The sequence below is a fragment of the Myotis lucifugus genome, unplaced genomic scaffold (genome assembly GCF_000147115.1).
Source record: "Myotis lucifugus unplaced genomic scaffold, Myoluc2.0 scaffold_360, whole genome shotgun sequence".
Classification (NCBI taxonomy): domain Eukaryota; kingdom Metazoa; phylum Chordata; class Mammalia; order Chiroptera; family Vespertilionidae; genus Myotis; species Myotis lucifugus.
The window spans coordinates 751,739-772,530 of record NW_005871408.1 but is presented as its reverse complement, the minus strand read 5'-3'; the positions used below and the strand labels follow the sequence as shown (position 1 = coordinate 772,530).

Sequence of the window (20,792 nt, the reverse complement as noted above, 5' to 3'; positions counted from 1 at the left end):
TCAGGAAAAATGGAATTTTGGGGTGTTTAACCCAGGAAATACTTGCACACACGCACCAGGAGACATGCACAAGGATGTTCACTGCAGCATTGTTTGTGATAATGACAATTTCAAAGGAATTTAACTATCTATCATTAGGGAAATTGTTGAAGATTTTGCTTACCGTGATTTAGTCTTCAATTTAAATGGAGACTACAGCCAAGAAATCAAGAGAAGGCTAAGATTCAGAATGGTAGCAATAGAAGAATTAGGAAAATCATTACAAGGAAAGATGTATCATTAAAGACTCTTGTATTCCCGATGACTATGTATGGATGCAAAAGCTGGACAGTGAAGAAGGCTTATCTATACATGTAAAAGCCTAAGCAACCGTTTGGCCGTTTGACCAGTAGCTATGATGCGCACTGACCACCAGGGGGCAGATGCTCAACGCACAGGCATGGAAACATGGAACAGACTGATGAATCTCAGAGGGAAGGGGGGAGGGGAGAGGGCAGGAAGAGATTAACCAAAGATCTTATATGCATACTAGAGATCTGGTGCACGGATCCCTCGGTCTGGCCTGTGGGGATCGGGCCAAAACCAGCAGTCCAACATCCCCTGAGGGATCCCGGATTGCGAGAGGACACAGGCCAGGCCGAGGGACCCCACCGGTGCTCAAATCCGTGCACTGAGCCTCTAGTAAAAAATAGATTCTTTTGAAATATGGTGTTAGAGGAGAGCTCTTTGGATGCCCTGCACTGCCAGAAAGATGAACAATGGGTCCTAGAATAAAGTAAGCCTCAAACATTGCTGGAGTTGCCCTACTTTAGGCATGTCATGAGAAGGCAGTGTTCTTTGGGAAAGACAATAATGCTGGGAAAAATTGAAGGCAGCCGGAAAAGAGGAAGACCAGTGAGCTAGATTGACTCCATAAAATAAGCCATAGGCATGAGTCTGCAGGAGCTGAGTAGGACTGTTGAGGACAGGACATTGTGAATATCACTCATTCATAGGGGTACCTGGAGCCAGAGCCTACTCAATGATATATAACACATAACACACAGGGAAATATATACATTGTGGAATATTCATACAGGAACACTAAATGGCAGTGAAAAGACACTAAATCTATGTGTATCTACATGGCAATATTTCAAAACCATGAGTGAAAGAGATGCATTATAGGATATCAGTGTGACATTTTTAAATACAAAATATTTCACTAGAGGCCCGGTGCATGAAATTTGTGCAGGGGGGGGGGGGTCCCTTAGCCCGGCCTAAACCCTCTCGCAATCCGGGACTGCTGGCTCCTAACTGCTCACCTGCCTGCCTGCCTGATTGCTCCTAAACACTCTGCCTGCCTGCCTGATCGCCCCTAACCGCTCACCTGCCTGCCTGATTGCTCCTAACCACTCTGCCTGCCTGCCTGATCGCCCCTAACTGCTCGCCTGCCTGCCTGATTGTCCCTAACTGCCTCTGCCTCGGCCCCCCACACCTGGGACCCAGGATTCCCTCCTCCGGCTGGCCACAGGCAACCAGGACCTGGGCTTCCCTCCCTTTGGCCAGCTGCAGGCACCTGGGACCTGGGCCTGCTTCGCCCAGGCAGGCACCCAGGACCCTGGGTGGCTTCGCCCGGGCCCCGGCTTTGTCAGGAAGGACGTCCGGAATGACGTCTGAAGATGTCGGTCTATCTGGTCTAATTAGCATATTACCCTTTTAATATAGATTTCTAAGATTCCTTCTAATTCTGAAATTATTTTCTCAAATCTCACAGCAATAAGCTATGCTCCCATGACTATATGCATTTGAGTGTGAGGAGCTGTGCCCAGAAACAGTATGCTTCGGCAGTAAGCTGGCTGTCATTGAGAACAGTCACTGTGTGCTGAAGAATGAGCACTCCTGGGAGTGCAGCAAGCTGTCTTCCGCTGTGCAAATAATCCGTAGAATTAGATATTTTGAAACTACTCACAGTGTGCTCAATACTATATAATAAGCACATACGCAAAAATGTCTCCTTTTCTCCCGCGTTGCTTAAACCAAAACAGATGTGGGATAAAGAGGTACAGGTACTGATATATCCTATGAAGTAAAAATGAGAGCTGTCTGGAGGAAGATGTTTGTTAAGTAATAACTTTCTACTAGAAACTGTGCCGGCTGGAATCTCTGTTCTGTAAATAACTAGGCATTGAAATGACAAGTGCCTTTAGATGTCGATTCTGTGTATATTTATTGGGCACCTACTATGTTCAGTGTACTCTACTTAACATGGCCATGAACACAAAGGGGCGTCAGGAGTCCCAAGTTGTTTCTAGACCAGTGGAAGAGGGAAGTAACTAGAAAACGAGGCAGGATGAGGTAGGGCCCTGACAGTGATTCACATCGCTTTATTAGCTTGAAAGGAGAAGGAAATAATTTTCTTCGCAGGGGCCCAGAATGGCTCTTCAGAGGCCATTTCACACATTTGTGAGTGTGTGCATTTCTGTTTGGGTGATTGAAGGTGGTAGGGAAGTTTTTTTGCTGTGCCATTGCTCTGTCTAGTATTTGATCCTCTTCCTACTCCCTTCCTTTCTTAAGAAAAATATTGCTGTACATTAAATATTGCTTTTCGAAGCCTTTAATGGTGTTTCTGAGGCGATCATTTAAACAGACGCCACATTTCAGAGGCAGCCGTGGTTAGCCACTGGAAACTAACCATCGGGTTTGATAAAGGGGGAATTTTATATGCGATGGTTTATGACAGAGAATGGAAAAATGCTCCAGTGAGACGGGCTGGCATTCTAAATTGGAGCACAATAATAGCAAAAAGTGCTGAAGTCAACAGACTGCTTAGAAATATGGTTGCTATTTGATGAGAGAAGCCTTTCAACATGGCCACGTACACGTGTTTGCAACCACAGTCAGTTCAGTTCATCCCTAAATTTGGGACTGTGACCCTGGTTGATGTCAGTGAGAGTTATGTACTTGCAGAAAAGGGAGATTTGGGTCACCCATGAATCTAAGGCAAGTACAAAATAGGTGTGATAAGCAACACATTATCCTAGACTTACACATCATACATAACGTAGGCAGAAAACATGCCAAGGCGATGGGGCTGGTTTAAAAATCCTCTTTTCCCCAAAGCCATTTCAGTACGATTGGTTCTAGTCCATACAACTTAAAGATTTACAAAGGTAGAATGGGGGTATGGACAGGTCTTAGGAGGTGACATTTGATGTATGACTTGGCCAATGTGAAGGACATGGCCATGAGAGCCGGAGATGAGAATTCCAAGGAAAAGCATCAGCCAGTGGAAAGGCAAAGGAAACGGATGACCTTGCACAAATCTCTTTACCTCCCCGGGCCTCATTGTCTTCATTTGTTAAACTAGAGAGTTGGACTAAGAGAGTCCTAAGGAATTTTTCAGTCCCTAAGTTCAATGAAATTAACACTAGTCAAATGGGCAACAGGACCAAATATAGTTTTTTATGTTTTTCTTTTTTCCAGTTGTATTGAAATATAATTGACATATAACATTCTACTAGTGTAACGTTTACCACATAATACTTTTATATATAGATATTGCAGTGTATGTTTTTAAAGATGGCAGCCCGGGGGTGGTTGAAACATTGGGAATAGGATGGAGACATGGAAAAGTACAAAATGTTGGCAAGAGAAAAAATGTCAAATGAAACAAGATTCCAAATTCATGGGGGAGGGTGATGTTGGCGGGAACACTGCTTTCCCATATCTGATGTTTCCTTTCTTGTTTTCTTCTTCATTACTGTACCATTCCTTGGTCACTTCTACCTGCAAGGACGTAGAGCGACATTCTGGTAAATTTGGGAAGAAGGAACTGGGTGTGCTCTGCTCAGCTCAGCTCCTTAAATTTGCTTTTGGACATCAATCCTAACCACAGAGGGCTGTTGTCCTTACTTCTCCCACTGCCTTACCGAGAGGGTACCTCTTGTCTGGGAGCTTTGACCTGAGCCAGCATTGCCCAAGACCCTACGGGTAAATCTATCGAATTTGGGGCTTCGGTTTTCAGGTGTCTCTGTCCCCCACGCTAAACCATATCACTTAGTTTAGCCTTCATCAGTAAACCTGGTGATATTTTGGGATATTTTGGTCTCTCTCCTTATCTCATTTCTTAGTATGATTAGAATTCGGAAGGTGAAGAAGAGTGCTATTTATTTGGCCCTCTCACACCCCAAAAGCTGGGATTCCAGGGGAGGGGAACTAGCTTTGGTGAGAAGGGCTATTGTTTCCTCTGAATCAGCAGAAAGCAATAGTTGTGCAGAACTAGAGATCTTTGAGGCATGATGGAGCGTCAGAGATTCAAAATCATCTCAGTAAAGTAGGAGGCCAGATAATTATCTGAGAATGATTCAGCAGGCATGGAATGGGAAAATTAAAAGAAGAAAAGATTTAGAATTGCATCTATGGGGAGTATAATCAAGAATCCACTGAAGAGGACCAAAGGATTGCCAGTTAGGATGGCAAACAAGACGATGTTGACAGGCATGGATAGATAGAACTCAAAGGTAGGCTTGTTCTTTGCCACTAGGGACAGAGTGGTGAAAACTGCTCTATGGAATATATTTTATTCTTAAGTTATATTAATTTTCAGAAATAAATGAAGGAATCTGTTAGGGTTGAACAATGAATGGTTATGTCAGTACTATTACAAATGCTAAACTATACTTCTGTAAATATGATAGTTTAGATAGCTACTAAGTTAATCCTATCTCAGCTGATTCAGATTTTCCTTTTGTGTTTGTGTGTGTATGTGTGTGTGTATGTGTGTGTGTGTGTGTGTGTATTCAGGATTTCTACTTTATTGAACATTTTTTAAAGAGTTCAATCAACAAAATACTACATGGTAGCAGCCCCAAATACCAGCAGGATGAATTTTTAACATCCATGTTTTTCATTACATAGACATAGCCAATGGCTTTATTGAAGGCTAGAGGCCCGGTGCACTCGGGGGCAAGGGGGTCCCTCAGCCTGGCCTGGAGCCCCGTGATCGATGGCCCAGCAGAGGGAGGCCCAGCCCACCCACCGCAGCAGCACCGGCCAGGGGTCTGGGCCTCCTTCTGCGGGGCGATCATGGGGCGATGGCGGGGCTCCTGACCAATCGCATTGCACCTGCCTTGGCTGGCCTGGTGCCAGTGCATGTCATAGTGTGGTCATCCAGACAGTCGTTCTGCTGTTTGGCCGTTCGGTCGACTTGCATATTACGCTTTTATTATTATAGATTATTATTCTTTGGATCACAAGTTCAGTCGCTTTCATGAAGCAAAGAAAAAACACTCTGGCCTACTTCCTTTGCCTATTGACTTTTCAGGACCAAGGGAAGTACCAGCTTTTCCATGAAGTAATCTCAGATTTTTCTTTGCATCTCTGATTTCTCTCAATTTCTATTACTCTTAAAAGTCAAAATGTATGTTAATATGTACAGTTTGGTAGGGAGAGGAATAGCAGGGAGCAGGGTGGGGTTTTGGGAGGGGATTGCACTTGAACTGGTTGTGGAGGGAGAATAGAATTTGGCAGGTGGATATGGGAGGTGGAAGCCAGGAGCACTCCAGTTATGGCACATTGCTTAGTCCAGAAAGCAAGGAGGTGTGGGATCCTCTTTAGGGAGCACTGTGTTGAGCAGGCCCTTGGCTACAGGTCAAGGATGCAAAAGAAGTGTGGTCTCCATGACCGGAAAAATCGCATGAAAACAGATTGTGCAAGGCTGCAGGAAGCCAGATTTTTTAAGGCTGGGCGAGATTTTCATGAGGGAATAGCCTGTGGAGAGGTGGACAATGAAAAGTCAAAGGCGTTGATTGCTGGAATGAGATTCTGGAGGGAAGGGAAATAAGAGTCTAGTAGACATGAAGGTCAGAAGGGAAGTGAGGAGGAGTTAAACAGAATAAACAAGGCAAGGCTCAATTTTACTTGAAAAGTCAAGCAAGTAATTTTTGTAGTTGATAAAAAAAATACCTCCTGATATTTACAAATACAAAAATTATTTTAAATATACCTACTCTGCTAGAGTTTTTACTTATTTTTCCATTTTTGGTAAAAGAATAATAATAAACAGCATATGCTGAAACAAATTAGGTACACAACGGGGACTGAAATAATTTCAAATTTTTTAACTGGATTGCTATAATAAAGTAAGAATACATTTTGATTCAGAACTTTTATGAAGAACTTGGGCATTTTATTGCAACATCTGTTTCTACATTTTAATTTCTCTCCTTCCTTTTTTATAGGTATTTGCATACTTTTTTTTCAAATGAGAAGACCTTTTTGTTTGCCACAAGAAGGCTATTCTCCAGAATGTTAATGGGTTTTCAGCTATTAAGATGTAATGATATACCTTGAGTATTTAACTATAAATTTGAAAAATCTCCATGAACAATCTCAGAGGAATACTTAGAATGCACTCCTGGTAAATTGGCTCATTTTCCTGTAATTTACTGGAAGTGCTGATATGAGAGTGGTCCTAATGTGAAAAGTACATTAATCCCTGGAGTTGCATTATATGTATTAAATTATTACTCTCAAAGAATAAAATGTATGAGGCCATTTAGCCTTCATTCACATTTGTTACTTAGAATCACAGCAGAGAAACAATCACTTATCTTTTGATGCACAAAATTAGAAATGATACATTTAATATATTTTAAAACAAGAGGTACAGTGATGCTCAGTTATGCTTTTGCATAACAATTGCTCTTTTATTACAAAACAAGGACTATTCAAGTCAGGAGCAGGATTCTTCTGGCTCTGTGGAAGCCCCTTCCATTCCATTGGTAATTGGAATATTTTTAGAAACCCATAATGCAGCTTTCTTTGATGCCAGTCACAAAGATTCATCGGCCTGCTTGCCATGAGCTTCTACCACATTGGGGGATCATTGAAGAAGGTAGTCATTTTGAAGGAGCAGTGGCTACAGGAGCATTTAGGGTCTCGGAATTTTGTCTAATTGTTTTTTTCTTCTTTGGCAGGGGACTGAAGGCTGTGGAACCATAATTTGTGAATCAGGGTGTTTTGTGTGGTTTTTTTGGACAGACAGCCGTTTACAATTCCGAATGAGTAAGGCAGATAGGAAGCCCCTTCTGAGAGTTTAACAAAGCTCTCAACAGCCCACACCATGGACATAAAGCTGGACCCTTCTCGAGATGACCTGCCTCTCATGGCCAACACCAGCCACATACTTGTGAAGCATTATGTACTGGATTTAGATGTGGATTTTGAAAGTCAAATCATCGATGGCACCTTAGTGCTTTTCTTAGAGTCTGGAAACAGATCCAGGAAGAAGAGTGGTTCCACCGAGGAAGCCTGCCGATCGGAGTCAAATGAAGCCTGCAGATTTAGGAAGCTGGAACCCTGCCACGTTCCTGTGGCAGATACAAGGACCTCCTGGTCTCAAATGGGATACAGTGATTTTGCAATTTGTGGTAAAGGTGAAAGAGATACTTCTGGTAAAGATGGTAACCATGACAACCAGGAACAGACTTATGGGATTTCTAGCTCGAAGCACTGCTGTGACACAGGGAATCATGGGAGTGAGGATTTTTTGCTGGTGTTGGACTGCTGTGATTTATCTGTGTTAAGGGTTGAGGAGGTGGATGTTGCTGCTGTGCCAGGTATTGAAAAATTTACAAGGTCTCCCAAGCTCACGGTTGTTTCTGAGCTCAGGAATCAGATTGTACGTGAACTTGTGACTCTGCCTGCAGATCGTTGGAGGGAGCAGTTAGACTATTATGCTTGGTGCAGCCTGGCTCCTGGCTGTGGGGAACTCCTGTTTGACACTGACACGTGGAGCTTGCAGATCAGGAAGACAGGGGCTCAGACAGCTACGGCTTTTCCTCATGCCATAAGGATACGGTACAGAACCAAACCCCAGGGGCGATCAGTCACATGGACCTCAGACCAGAGTGGCAGGTAGGTGTCGGGTACCCCGCAGCCCCTGCCTGTTGATCTCCCGAGCTGGGAGATGAGCCTTTGCAGGAGCGCTCTCAGACAGGGGACCAACTCTGCAAAGATTGCCTCTCCATCTGTGGCATCGCCTAGTCAGCCTCCAATCCTTAGACCCACAGCGAAGCAGGTAAATTCCCAGGCAAGCTCAACTCTTAATAGGATTACTTCCCTTCAGTCAGGGTGAAGAGCTTACTGTATTAAGTGCCCGTATTTCTGAGTTAGGAGAATTAAAAGGCAAGCCTCATGATTACATCCCCAGCCTCACCCTCTGTTAAGATCTCTGCTGGCGACTCCCAGTGCTGTGGATGGGAGTGGTACGTGTCTCTGAGTACAGACTTCCTCAGAGCTCCCGCATTCCCCTGAGGGAGTGGACTGCTGCCAAGCTGGGTCAGTGTGAAGTGCCTCCAAACAGAGCCAGCTCTGCTTTGTGACTTGCTTACGGCACTTGTCTCTGGGCAGCTCTGCCTCCTGGACTTTATATGCGAACCTCCCATGCCTTCAAACGGTCTGTTTGTGAGGGTGTGACAGTCCTGCTGACAGTGCACACTCACCTTGGCCGTGAATCGTAGTATTTGAAACCCGGGAGACCCTGGATTTAGTGTGGGGAGAAGAAACTGACAGGCATCGATTTCCAGGGGATGTATTTAGGTTAGGGAGCCATTTGTTCTGTTCTTTTTGCCCTTCCTCCAACAGTTGTTCAGGATTTTGAGAATGAGAATTTTAAAATCAAACTTTATAGAGCCCTCATTATTTTAACTATTTCTTTGTGCTAACGTACTACACATCAATATGGTAGTTCCTGCAGAGCGAGGCTGGGGAACATTGGTCTCCGTGAGCTTGTTTAAGCGCCTTCTTTTGTAGCATTGGACTCCCCTCATGGAGACAGTGGTCTCGGTAAACTGCTTACATCTCTCTCCAACCACCCCCCAAAAAGCCTTTTAGATTTTTTTAAAGCATCAGTTTGACTTTGAGCTCTAATTATCCCATTCCTTGCCTCTAATCTTGCCTCCCGCTCTGGTCTCCTGCCCCTGCTTGGAATGAGTTCACTTCCTGTCTTATTTCTGCGGGAGTCTGAGGCAGCCTTTGGGAAATTGCAGGGTTGGTACAAACTTACATCAGTACAAAAGCATAGTGATTTATTTGTAGAATAACTTATTGGATATCCTTGGGAGACTAGGAGGGGAAAGAAACAGGTGTTCTTATTGTAACTTCAAAGTTGTTTTGAGCTTATTAAGGATGGGTTTTCAATAAGATTTAACTATATTGTCTCTGAATACTTAACTAGGAAATTGTAGTTTTTATATTCACAGATAGTATTTTTGGAATTGAATAATGGGGAATAAGAAACTATTGACAGTATTGGGAAGAAATACTCATTGATGGCCTCAAACATGTCTGTCTGCTCGGTGCTCACTGCAAAGAGAGTAGACTTGTGAATTGCATTACATGTAAAGTGTTGACTGGGAATGAATAAATGCTGGTTTCCATAAGAAACTAAAGAGGTCCTTGGGCACAATTTGCTCCTGCAAAGGCTGACTTGGTGAATTGATTCTTGATAAATTCTGATGATTTAATAAAATGCATGATCACAGCAGGAGTTTAAACTGTATCCTTGGAAGTTTGTGGTTATATTTTAGTACAGACATGGCATTTATGCAGTTGTACAAGGATAATAAGTTGTTTTGTGTTTTTTTTATATCCTCAAAATATGTTTTTTCTCCCCCCTTTTTTTTGGGGGGGGGGATATTATTTAAGATTATCTTCCATGAACAGCCACCAAACCTTTGTAAATTCTCCCACATGCTTGAGAATAAATCTAGGTATATACTGATAATTTTGTATACTTTAAGGACTTTAAAATGCCCAAAGGATCTCAAATTGCTAGACAGAAATAATTCCTTAGTGATATGAGTGAATAGTAATGATCAGGGTTGCAATGCTTTATGAATATAATTGTGTAAAAATATAAAATTTCACAATTATGTGAAAAATATAACTGGGTAGAGCTTATTTCCTTTAATTAAAACTTAAATAGTTGTTACATTTTTACCTCTGGATGCAGAATACTATCAGTGTACCTATCATAAATTCTTAGTCCTAGATGAGAAACTTTTTATTCTTATTTTACAAGTAGGAAAATTGAATAAACTTACTGAAAGCTCCTAGAAAAATCCATGTCTAATTGTAAAAAAGAGCTATATTTCTGACATTTGATCTTTACTATGTCCCTTACTGTATGCAAAGATTTCAATACATTTAAAAAATAAATGAATTGTGGTAATTTTCAATAAATTTATCTTTTAAGCCTATTTTAGACAGAAACTTAAGTAACCTCTAAATTGGTTCGTTTCCCTTCAAGTTCCATCAGTGGCTTCTCCCCTTCTTACCCCCACCACACCCCTTGTCCAGAATAAACTCATGTTTTATTCTATATAAATAAATAATCACTTAGGAGGTCAGAGGAACCCAGGGTGGAATACAAAATGTGACTAAACAATCTAATTATATGAAAGTGTGTGAAACCACCTCCCTGAAGGGGGTAGGGGTAAAGGACGCTGACCTAAATAACTTTAAAAATGTGTGGAATCTATAATACTAAAGGCAAAGGAAACTGCACACAATACCGCAAGTTGGTAAAGTTGTTTCCCATGGGTCTACAGTTTAGCAATTTTGGTATCACTATACCTGTATGCTAGAATTGAACAATTGAGTAAATGAATGGCAGATGGTGGGAGCTAGCCGTCTCACTGTTGAAGTGCAAGGTTACAGATGAGGAAGGGGAAGTGGCTAGAAAAATGCACGTGGAAATGGATTAGAACTAGAGACATCATTATGAACTCATATTTAATACACTAGTAGCTATGGATGGTTGCACATGGAAATAAGTATAGAGATGGTGTTTCCAAGGGTTTGCATACACACGTATTTCCTTGCTTGTCAGTTAAAAAGGTTAGGAGCATGAACACACATTAGATTCCCGATCTTGGTTTCTAAGGCCATTCTCCAATAAAGAAACCAGGGCTTCTTGGAGAAATAGGTAGGACCTGGGACAAGAAATATACAAGATGAGCCTGGAGCATCTTGTAAGGCCAGAAAATAAGGAAATGCTCAAACAGCAGCTACAACCTGCAACTTGGGTGCACGTCAAAGGTCCAGGGAGCCATGTGAAAGAACGCCTAATGGCCAACGCTGGACAACAAAGTAAAGAAAATAGCTTTGGATAATAATGTAAAGTATAAAATAAATATCTGAGCCCATACTGATATATATTTGACTAAATGAACAAATGGAGGAGAATGGACAAATCCATGGTGCAGAAGTCCAAGTTCTGTAGATACTCTGTCCTCAAGGAAGTGAGGCATCACTCCTCTCTCCTTAAGTGTGGCCTACACATAGTGACTTCTTTCCCAAGAGGACAGTATGGAGAGGGGTGTGTGTGTGTGTGCAATTTTACATTGGAGAAACTTGACAAACAGCACCTCAGTGAGGAGATGAAGGGTAACATCAACAGTGATAAGTAATGTTGATAGTATGTACCCTTGGTGTGATGTGATGAGAAGGGCAGCATTGTGATCTTCTTCCTCTAAAGCCATAACCCCAGTCTAACCAAGAGGAAAACATCAGATAAATCCCAATGGTGGGACATTCAACAAAATACCTTGCCAGTACTCCTCAAAACTCAGGTCAACATAAAGGAAGTCTTAAGAAACCCACCACCTAAGGAGCTATGATGATTAAAGGTAATGTAGTATCCTGGAACAGAAAAAGGACATTTGAGAAAACTAAATTGAATAAAATTTAGCTAATAATAATGTGTCAGTATTAGCTCATCAACTTTGACAAATGTAACATGCTAGTAGTATAAGATGTTAATAATAGGGAAAACTGGGTATGGGTATATGGGAACTCTGTGTATTTTTGCACTTAAAAAAATCTAAAACTGTTTCCAAATATAAAAGTTTGTTAAAAAAATAAACTTTAAATTTGGAAAGAAGTTACCATCTTTCCACCCTGAAATCCCCCTTTTGTAAGGGCTGTCCTCTCGTTTCTACCCAGTGGTAGTGTTCTCTGGAGAACTGGAAATACATTTGAAGCTATAAAAGTTGTGTTCCTTCCAATCATTGTCAATAAAATATCTGGAAGTATAAAAGCTACCTTTTCCTACTTTGGTTTAGCCATTGTGGGGCTGTGGCAGTGCTTGAACTGAAATGCTCTTTCTTGTGTCCATCATTCAGATATGCCTTTTAGCTGACATTAAAAAATGACTGATGAAGCAAACACATATAATAATCTGATAGAATTTGGATCTTGGAAGCAATGTTTACTTTGTGTCCGTACTCTTTAAAAATATTCGGAAGAACTATTTGAGAACAGAGACAGGATCAAGAATGTGTAAAGGTGTTCTTGCTAAGTTAGAAAGAAGGGGACTTAGTATCTTTTTTATTCTAGGTTCTTAATAGACATAAAAAAAAAGCTTTCAAAGATGGTAATCTTTATTCAAAGTTTATATACTTTCTGCATTTTCCCACATTTTTTTTCCCATTCCACTGAATGAAATGTTAGTTAAAACCAAAGCATTCTCTCTGGTAACCCGTTCCCTTTTCCCTTAGTGTCATTAAATTAGTTTGTGGAACCAGCCAAGTGGTCTAGGAGATCTGGGCTTAAGCTGATGACATTGCTGGCCATGAGTTGAGTGGAGGGGAAATTCAGTTAAATATAGTAAATTTATTTTTAAAACTATAATTATTTGAATCATTGTTAAAGATAAACTGATCAGGAAAATACATTGTAATTTAAAGTAATATTAAAATTTTAAATTTTCTAAATCACTATGATGTTTCTTTGTTTTAGACAAGACCGGTATGAATTTGGCAAAATACAAAGGGGAGCGATTTTTTTTTTCTGTTATATTTATTGCTCAGCTATTGGACCAAGAAAGATGTAGACTTTTGGAGTATTTTTAGTTTGACATCAAAACCAGATGTTAAAACATGTTTTCTCCTCCACTAAAATAGTTTTACAGTTTTATATCTCACTATAAAGGAAAGTTTTAAAAGTAGAAGAATGAGCAGGAGATCTTTCAGAAGAGATTCTAAAATCTAAAAGGAATCTTTCTACAATTAATTTTTTTCTTATTTGCTTCCAGAAACCTATATAAAATTCATGAGAACTGAACTGGAAATACATATTAATTATATAATATCATTGTATAACTGCAAAAGAGGAATCAAAAATTCCAAACCTGGCAAGGTTTGGAAGGGTTCTACTTTAGCCTCTTTCTCCCCTGGCTGCACATAGAACCACCTCTGTTTCTCAGAATCCCATCGAGTCATGGGAGAAAAGACAATAGACTGTCTTAAACAAGTCACCAAAATGACCAACCAAACAGCAGCAACAACACAAAGAATAACCAACATCAACAGAAAATAACAAAACACAACAAACTCTAACCAAAAGTATAATATGTCAGAAAGAACTAGAAGGTGAGAGCCACAAGACCTGAGAACTCCTCTGAGCCATGCCGCCAACTAGCTGTGTGACTTCAATGAGTCATTTTACTTCTCTGAAACTTAATTCTCATGTATGAGACGAGAAGGTTCCATCTGAGGATTTCCAAATAATTTCCAGATGTAAAATTCTATATTTACAAGGGACTTCCAGATGAGAAATGCTGTCTTTGCTTTTATTTGCAGCTTGCCTATTTTGCATCCAAAACAACTCTGGTGAAAAGTGGTCAATTTCTGACTCAAAGCTACTTTTATTCAGTCCAGTCCAGTTTGACTATACAGAAAATCTGAGTCAAAGCAGCATTCTTCTTTGACCTGCCATACGTTCAGTATGATTGATGAATCCTGGTTTTGGTAATTGTGCCATGAAGTAGAATGATATAAAGATCTGTGCGCCCATGTGTGTGTGTGCGTGCATGTGTGTGTACGCACGCAGGAGAGAGAGTCATACTTTACTCTTCCTGTTTGGGTAGTCTGGCTCTTGGCTTTTGTGGCACGAGAAGGTAATAGGATTGCTCACCTGCAATGGAGACTTTAACGGGTTTAATGAGATCAGGGAGTCGTATAAAAGGTCAGATGCAGGAAGGAGAACAGATGGAGCGGAATTGATGGAGACCTGAGGATATTGTAACCCTGGGAAGCCTATGTAAGAATGTGACCCTCGCCCTAGCCGGTTTGGCTCACTGGATAGAGCATTGGCCTGGGGACTGAAGGGTCCCAGGTTCGATTCCGGTCAAGGGCATGTACCTTGGTTGCAGGCACATCCCCAGTAGGGGGTGTGCAGGAGGCAGCTGGTCGATGCTTCTCTCTCATCGATGTTTTTAACTCTCTATCCCTCTCCCTTCCTCTCTGTAAAAAATCAATAAAATATATTATAAAAAAAAGAATGTGACCCTCTGAGCTGTCACATCTGCGGGCCCCTGGCCTCCAGTGACCAGATCAGTGCCTCACTGTGGGAATACACCCCATCATTTCACAGCCAGGCAACTGGGAACTCCTCACCTCCTACCCGCTTCACCTGAGCAGCCTGTTCCCCAGTCACTGAATAGTGATAACTAAGTCTCTGAAAATGGGTGATTTTATGGACAGTAATGGAACTTGAAACATTTTTAAAACTAAAAATAGTCCCCTTTTTACCACAACTGCAAAAGGACAAATGCATACAGTAGTCAACTGAAGAGAAAGAAAATACATGGTTTGAATCAATCCCCTACAAGTTGTTTTTGTTGTTGTTGTTTTTTTTTTCATCAATGGCATAGGTCTCAGTCTGCTTAGACTACTATGACAAAATACCACAGACTGGGTGGCTTATAAACAGATTTATTTTCACAGTCCTGCAGGCTGGAAGTCTGAGATCTGGGTGCCAGCATGGTTGGGTTCTGTGAAGGCCCACTTCTGGTTTGTGGACTGCTGACTTCTGGCTGTGTCCTCACAGGGTGGGAGAGGCTGGGAGTTCTGTCAGCCACCTTTATACAGGCACTAATCTCACTAATGAGCACTCCGCCCAGGACCTACGCATCTTCCAAAGGCCCCACCTCCTGACACCATCACATTGGGCATTAGGATTCCAACAGAAGAACTGGGGGGAACACATTCAGATCAAAGCAACATAGTATGTCTCATCCTTATTTGACCTCTGCAAACGCACAAACATGTAACAGGCGGAGGCAATTGTTATTCCAACAGGTTCTTCCTCACTTTCCTTCTTTAAAGGCAGCAAGTCATGGGCCTGCCTCCCAACCCCTGTATTATCCTGTTTTCTTTTTTATTTTCGGTGTCCTCTTCCCACTCCCACAGCTCCTGTGCAGTTAACTGGGCTCCCCCAGGAGTCTCCCATGAGCCGTGATGTGGGAGTTTTCCTTTGCGTGCTGGAAGGAATTATCCAGTCTGGAAATAATGAAGTTATGAGCATCAGAGAATTTCCAACTGGCAGGTTTTAGCAACATGGCCGAGGTGCAAGGCTGTGCACATTGAATAAACACAGCTGCATTGATTTCGGTGATCACACATCCAGATAACTGTGGAGCATGTTTATAAACGCACATAGATGTTCTTCCCCTCTTGAGGCATGGCAGGTAGGAGCCAGCTCTCCATGTAGTTTTCATTTAATGCGTGCATGAGGGGAGCCATCTTTACCCTGAAGTCACCATGCAGAGAGGAATTTTAACCCTCAGTTTTTATGTTTCTAGCATAAAAATGAGTGAATTTGGTGTCATGTTTAAAAGGTAAATCCTGATTCAGACACATTTAAATCACTTAGTATTCATTGGCTCAGAAACACCCTTTGAATTTTTATTTAAAAATGAATCTGATTTTTTTTGTTTTTTTAATTCTCACCCGAGGCTATCTTTCCATTTGTTTTTAGAGAGAGTGGGAGAGAGGGAAAGTAGAAACATTGTTGTGAGAGAGACACATCAGTTGGTTGCCTCCTGCGCACACCCAGGCCGGGGAGGAACCTGCAACAATGGTACGTGCCCTTGACCAGAATTGAACTCGGGATCTTTCAGTCCACAGGCCGATGTTCTATCCACTGAGCCAAACTGGCTAGGGCTGAGTCTGATTCTCGATAGTTTTGTAAGCTGTTTATGAGACATTAACTTTTGGATGTTGTTCATTTGAGTGCAGATACAAACAACTGTCCAATCATCTGTAATATGTGAAATCTGGATGTGCGTATTGTTCCTGTTCACCAGATGGCACATGGTGTCCTCTGATTGGTTTTGAATTTCTGGTCTTCTTCCAGCTTCTGTACCTCTGAACCTCTGTGACTGTACTTGGCTCCTCTTTCAGACTGTCAGACTTAGGGGGCTTCCGATCTATACCTCTCAGGCTTTTTCTTTTTTCTCTTAGTATGTTGACTAGGGGGATCACTAAGAAAGATGATTAAAGTGATAGTAAAAATCATTAATGTTGATGTTGTTCCCCAAAGTCCCGTCTTTCCTCCCCTCATTGGAGTGACTGGTTGCTTCCTCTGTACTTTTTGGGTGCTCTTTGTGCTGTCACCCTGATGAACAATTCCCGGTGGTCCAGCTCACTTGTCGATTCAGCATCGACCGATGGATTCTAGCTCCATTGATTCCATTTCACGACTTGTTTCTCTTAGTGACTTAACTAAATTGTTAGATATTTGCACTATGTGCATAAAGATATCAAGTTAGAAAAGCTCAAAAGGCCATCTACACTAATAAAAGAGAAACATGCAAATTGGTGTCACTCCACTACGCCCACCAGCCAATCAAGATGAGTATGCAAATTAACCCAACAAAGATGGCAATTAGTTTGCATATGCAGGCACGGAGTGAAGACTGAAGGCTCTGGCCCGAGCGAAGACTGAAGACTGAAGACGACTGAAGACTGAAGATGACTGAAGACTGAAGATGACTGAAGACTGAAGAGGCTTGCCTTCTCTGCTGTGGCCAGAGCGGAGAAGCCTCCAGGCTTGGCTTCTCCACTGTGGCCGTAGCGAAGGCCTGGGTCCCGGGTGCTGGAGGAAAACCGGTGCTGGCAGCCAGGGGAAGGAAGGCCTATTGCATGAATCTCTTTGTGCAACGGGCCTCTAGTTGGTTATAAAGTCACTGGCACTTGGTTTGGGCATGTTGGGAAGTGAGGAGTGAAGGTGCAACTCAGAAAGAGGAAAGGCCAGGAAAGCAGTAGTCTGGGAGCACAAGGAGAATCTGCATTTTCAAGAAATTATGCCTAGGGCCTCTCTTGTGATTATTTCCTGATTTATGATCATATTCCAATAAGAAAGTGTTTGAGTCTTATATTTATGGATGTGGCTTTTATATACCTGACTTGATCCACAATTTAAGAGTTATAGGTCTGGAGACCAAATGGGAAGCTAGAAAGAAAACATAGAGTCTTTAGCAGAAAGGATGCCCTGCCATGCAAAGAGGAGGGTAAGAAGAGAGAATGGTAAGGACAGTGGGGAGGTTGGAGGGGAGAGCTTCCTGGGGGTCTGGCCAAGTCCCTTGGAGGGAGAGTCAGGTGCCCAAGCACAATGTGGCAGAAAGAGCCTTCAGGAGGTGACAGGGGAATCAGGACAAAACTCCAGAGCAAAATACCTAGTAGTAGACAGTTTTAAAGGGGAAATAATAGAGAATTCGGGAATTAGGAAATAGAGAATTAGAGAATAGGGATTTCTCTAATAATAGAGAAAAGGATGGTGATAACGTGCTTTTTAAAAAATCAGCCAATGGAAGGATCTCTCCCCCATCCCCACCCCCCTATTGAAGTGTGACACCCAGACTCAAATCTGCCTGTAACAAAAACACTAAGATATAAAATTATCATTTTTAAACTTTCTGAGATCAGCCTGATTTCAGACACTCAGTCCCACTGTTGGACACTATGCTGTTTGAGGTTAGGAAGTCACTCTCTCTGCCTTCATACAAATGTCCTCGGCCATATGGTGTGTAAAGCCTTTTACATGCAAACTAGTGCCCCGGTGCATGGATTCGTGCACATTGAAAGGAAATTAATTAGAAGGTGGCTGGCGGGACGGGATTGGGCGAGATGGGCCGGACACACCCTGGAGCCAACCTCCCACGGTCCCTCCCGGGCCAGCCGCCCCAGGTGCAGTGCCGCGGCTCGAAGGGCATCTGTGGAGTGAGCAGGGTCCCTCCGGCAGGTGGGGTCCCTTGGCCTGGCCTGCGGGGTTTGGGCCGAAACTGGCTCTCCAACATCCCCCAAGGGGTCCTGGATTGCAAGAGGGCAGTTCTCGGATGACGCACCCCGGAATTGGGCTCCCTCCTCTCTGGTTTGGGGTCCCGAGAACTGTTGCTGCCAAGTCACTGCAGCTTGGTAGCTCCTGCATTGAGCATCTGCCCCCTAGTGGTCAGTGCATGTCATAGCTACCGGTCCGATGGTCAGATGGTAGCTTAGCCTTTTATATATATAGAATACACAGGTAGGAGCTCTTCTCCCTGACCCTTCTTGTGACCTTGCTTGTGGTCCTGAGTTTCCTTTCTTGTTGAATAACTGCATCACTCATTTTATCACTTGAGCCAGAAACCTGAGAAAATTCTGTTATCTATTTCTAGACTTAACAGTTTAAAAGAATAAATATTTACTATTTCACAGTTATGAGGAATCCAGGGGCAGCCTAGCTGGGTGGTTGTGGCCCAGTATCTCTTACAAGGTTGCATTCTGCTGGGGAGCAAGCGTCTCAAGGCTTGACTAGAGCTGGATGGTCCTCTTCCAAACTCACAGGCCTGGCTGTTGTCAGCCTGCACATCCTTGTTGACTGTGGGCCGAAGGTCTCCGTTTCTATCACATGGGCCCTCCATAGGCTCCCAGCGTGTCCTCCTGCCATGGCAGCTGGATTTCCCCCAGAGTCAGTGATGAAGAGAAAGAAAGACAGAGGGAAAAGAACCCCTAAAATGGAAGGCACAGATTTTCAAATAATCTAATCTCAGAAGTGATACAGACTAATCCTCAGACAGCATGCGAAGGGACTACACAAGGGTGTGAATATAAGGAGGTAGGGGCCATTGGGGACCAACTTGGAAGCTGGCTCCCTCAGAGAGGCCTTTCTCTCCTTTTCCCTCTCCTTCAGCAAATCACTAAGTCCTTCTGGTTCTTCCTCTGCGGTGTTTCTCAGATATGACCTCATCTAAAGCTGATTGCTTGTTCTGGGAAGAGGTGTGGAAGCTGATGGGGAAGTCTTGGGGATCGCATGCCTAAGGTCACAGGTGAAATGCATATTAATATGCTAGCATGGCCTCCAACCCAACCTTATAGGGAAAGGAGAAGAAACCTCTTGGCAAGCTAATATTCTGGGGAGGATTCGTTCCCTGTACAGAGAAGGGGAGACCTGTAACATCAGAGTCATCCTAGGGAAATAAGGTGCTGAGCACAACAGCAAGAGAGTGTAGATACTTTTAGACTTAGCCTGAGCACCCTAGGACTTAAGACCATAATAAGGACAACTCCCCCTTTGCATGAGGCAGAGAAAGCCTTAGGAGAGCGGTAAGCAAGGGCCTACCATTTCCCTGTGAGCATCATTAATAAGTTTAACTCCACAAGTCTACTTAGATTGGAAGTGGCTTCTGATAGCTCTCGAACTGAGAAAAACTGTGGGATCCATTCTGCTTCAGTGAGAAAGCAAGCCTTGATCTCAAGGTCTGCCATTGCCTGAGGAAGCAAGAGTTATGCCTACCATTTGGCTACTGGGAATACACCTTGTTTCCACTGATAACACTCACTTTTCCTTTTTGGGACCTTCTCTAAGATGGGCTTTTTGGGGAAAAACAAAACACTTAATAGGTAGAATTATTAGAAATAGGCATGCTTGACCCAACCTAGCTGAGTTATTTGAGCTGCTATAGCGTATCTCTCACCACATACCCACCACCAGCAGCCCTGCCTGGAATGAGATAGCTCTGGCGGGCTTCCTCCTTACACAGCCTGAGGTGGGACAGCTTGTTGAAACTGATGGGAGATTCTGGGTCTTCCATGAAATTTTGTTCTTGGATCGATAAACTTGGAATACAGAATCATAGATTTATGGACCAGAACAGACAATAGAAGTCACCAACCTGTGTCCCATCCCCATTTTACATGTGACTCAGAGAGGTAAGAGACTTACCCATAGGTACTTAATAAGGTGAAAACCCAGGAAGGACTAAAGTCTTCTGAATTCTCATCTTTCCCTGCTCCTTGTCAAGCTTGTGAGTTATCACGGACACTTACAGGAAGGGAGACCGTACCTGCCTATCTGCCCTTCCGTCCATTTTCTGCTCTTATTGTGATCTTTTCTGAGTGACCAGGCACCTCACTACCTAGGCTCCCTCATCTTCTATTTCCTGGTAGGTCTGACCAATTCGGGAGGGTTGGGGGTGGCCCTGGTAGAAAGATTTGAGAGCAGGAGTTGGTGAGAAACATTTCTTCTCCCCTCCCTGTTTCCTTTGGCATCTCCAACAGTGACCAAGCCTCCTCTGGTCCCAGCACCCATTGGACGGTCTCCACTGTGACTCTGACTTCTGCCAGATGACCCGGCAACATCTAGAAACATCAGCTTCGCCAACCCAAGGAGTCACAGCTACTTACTGCTCTGCTTACTCTCTGGGTTGCCTCACTGTCCCCGTTTGGCTCCTCCGCTCTTCTAGCATTAGTATAACCAATTCCCTGTATTAAATGATCTCTGTTTGTCAAGACCTAGGCTGTTTTCTCTTTTCTTGGCTGCACCCTGACTGATAGAGTGGGACCATCATTCTGTGTGCTCTCGGCACATTTTAGGGACACAATACATGTTCATCATAGTGAAGCAAAAAAGTGGATACATTTTTCTGAGACACTTTCCCGATGGTAAGTTTTGTGCTTCCTAAACAGTGGTGTCAAAATAATCCT

The 20,792-nt window shown here is 42.9% G+C and overlaps 1 protein-coding gene across 1 annotated transcript in view; it reads left to right on the top strand.

Annotated features, from left to right (window-relative positions):
* Positions 1-20,792, top strand: part of CUNH9orf3 (chromosome unknown C9orf3 homolog) — a 320,137-nt gene that overhangs the window by 27,334 nt on the left and 272,011 nt on the right. The window contains exon 2 of the mRNA XM_023764898.1: positions 6,960-7,899. Within this exon, the coding sequence (XP_023620666.1) occupies positions 7,106-7,899 (794 nt within the window). The 5' untranslated portion in view covers positions 6,960-7,105. The remainder of the gene's footprint in view (positions 1-6,959; positions 7,900-20,792) is intronic.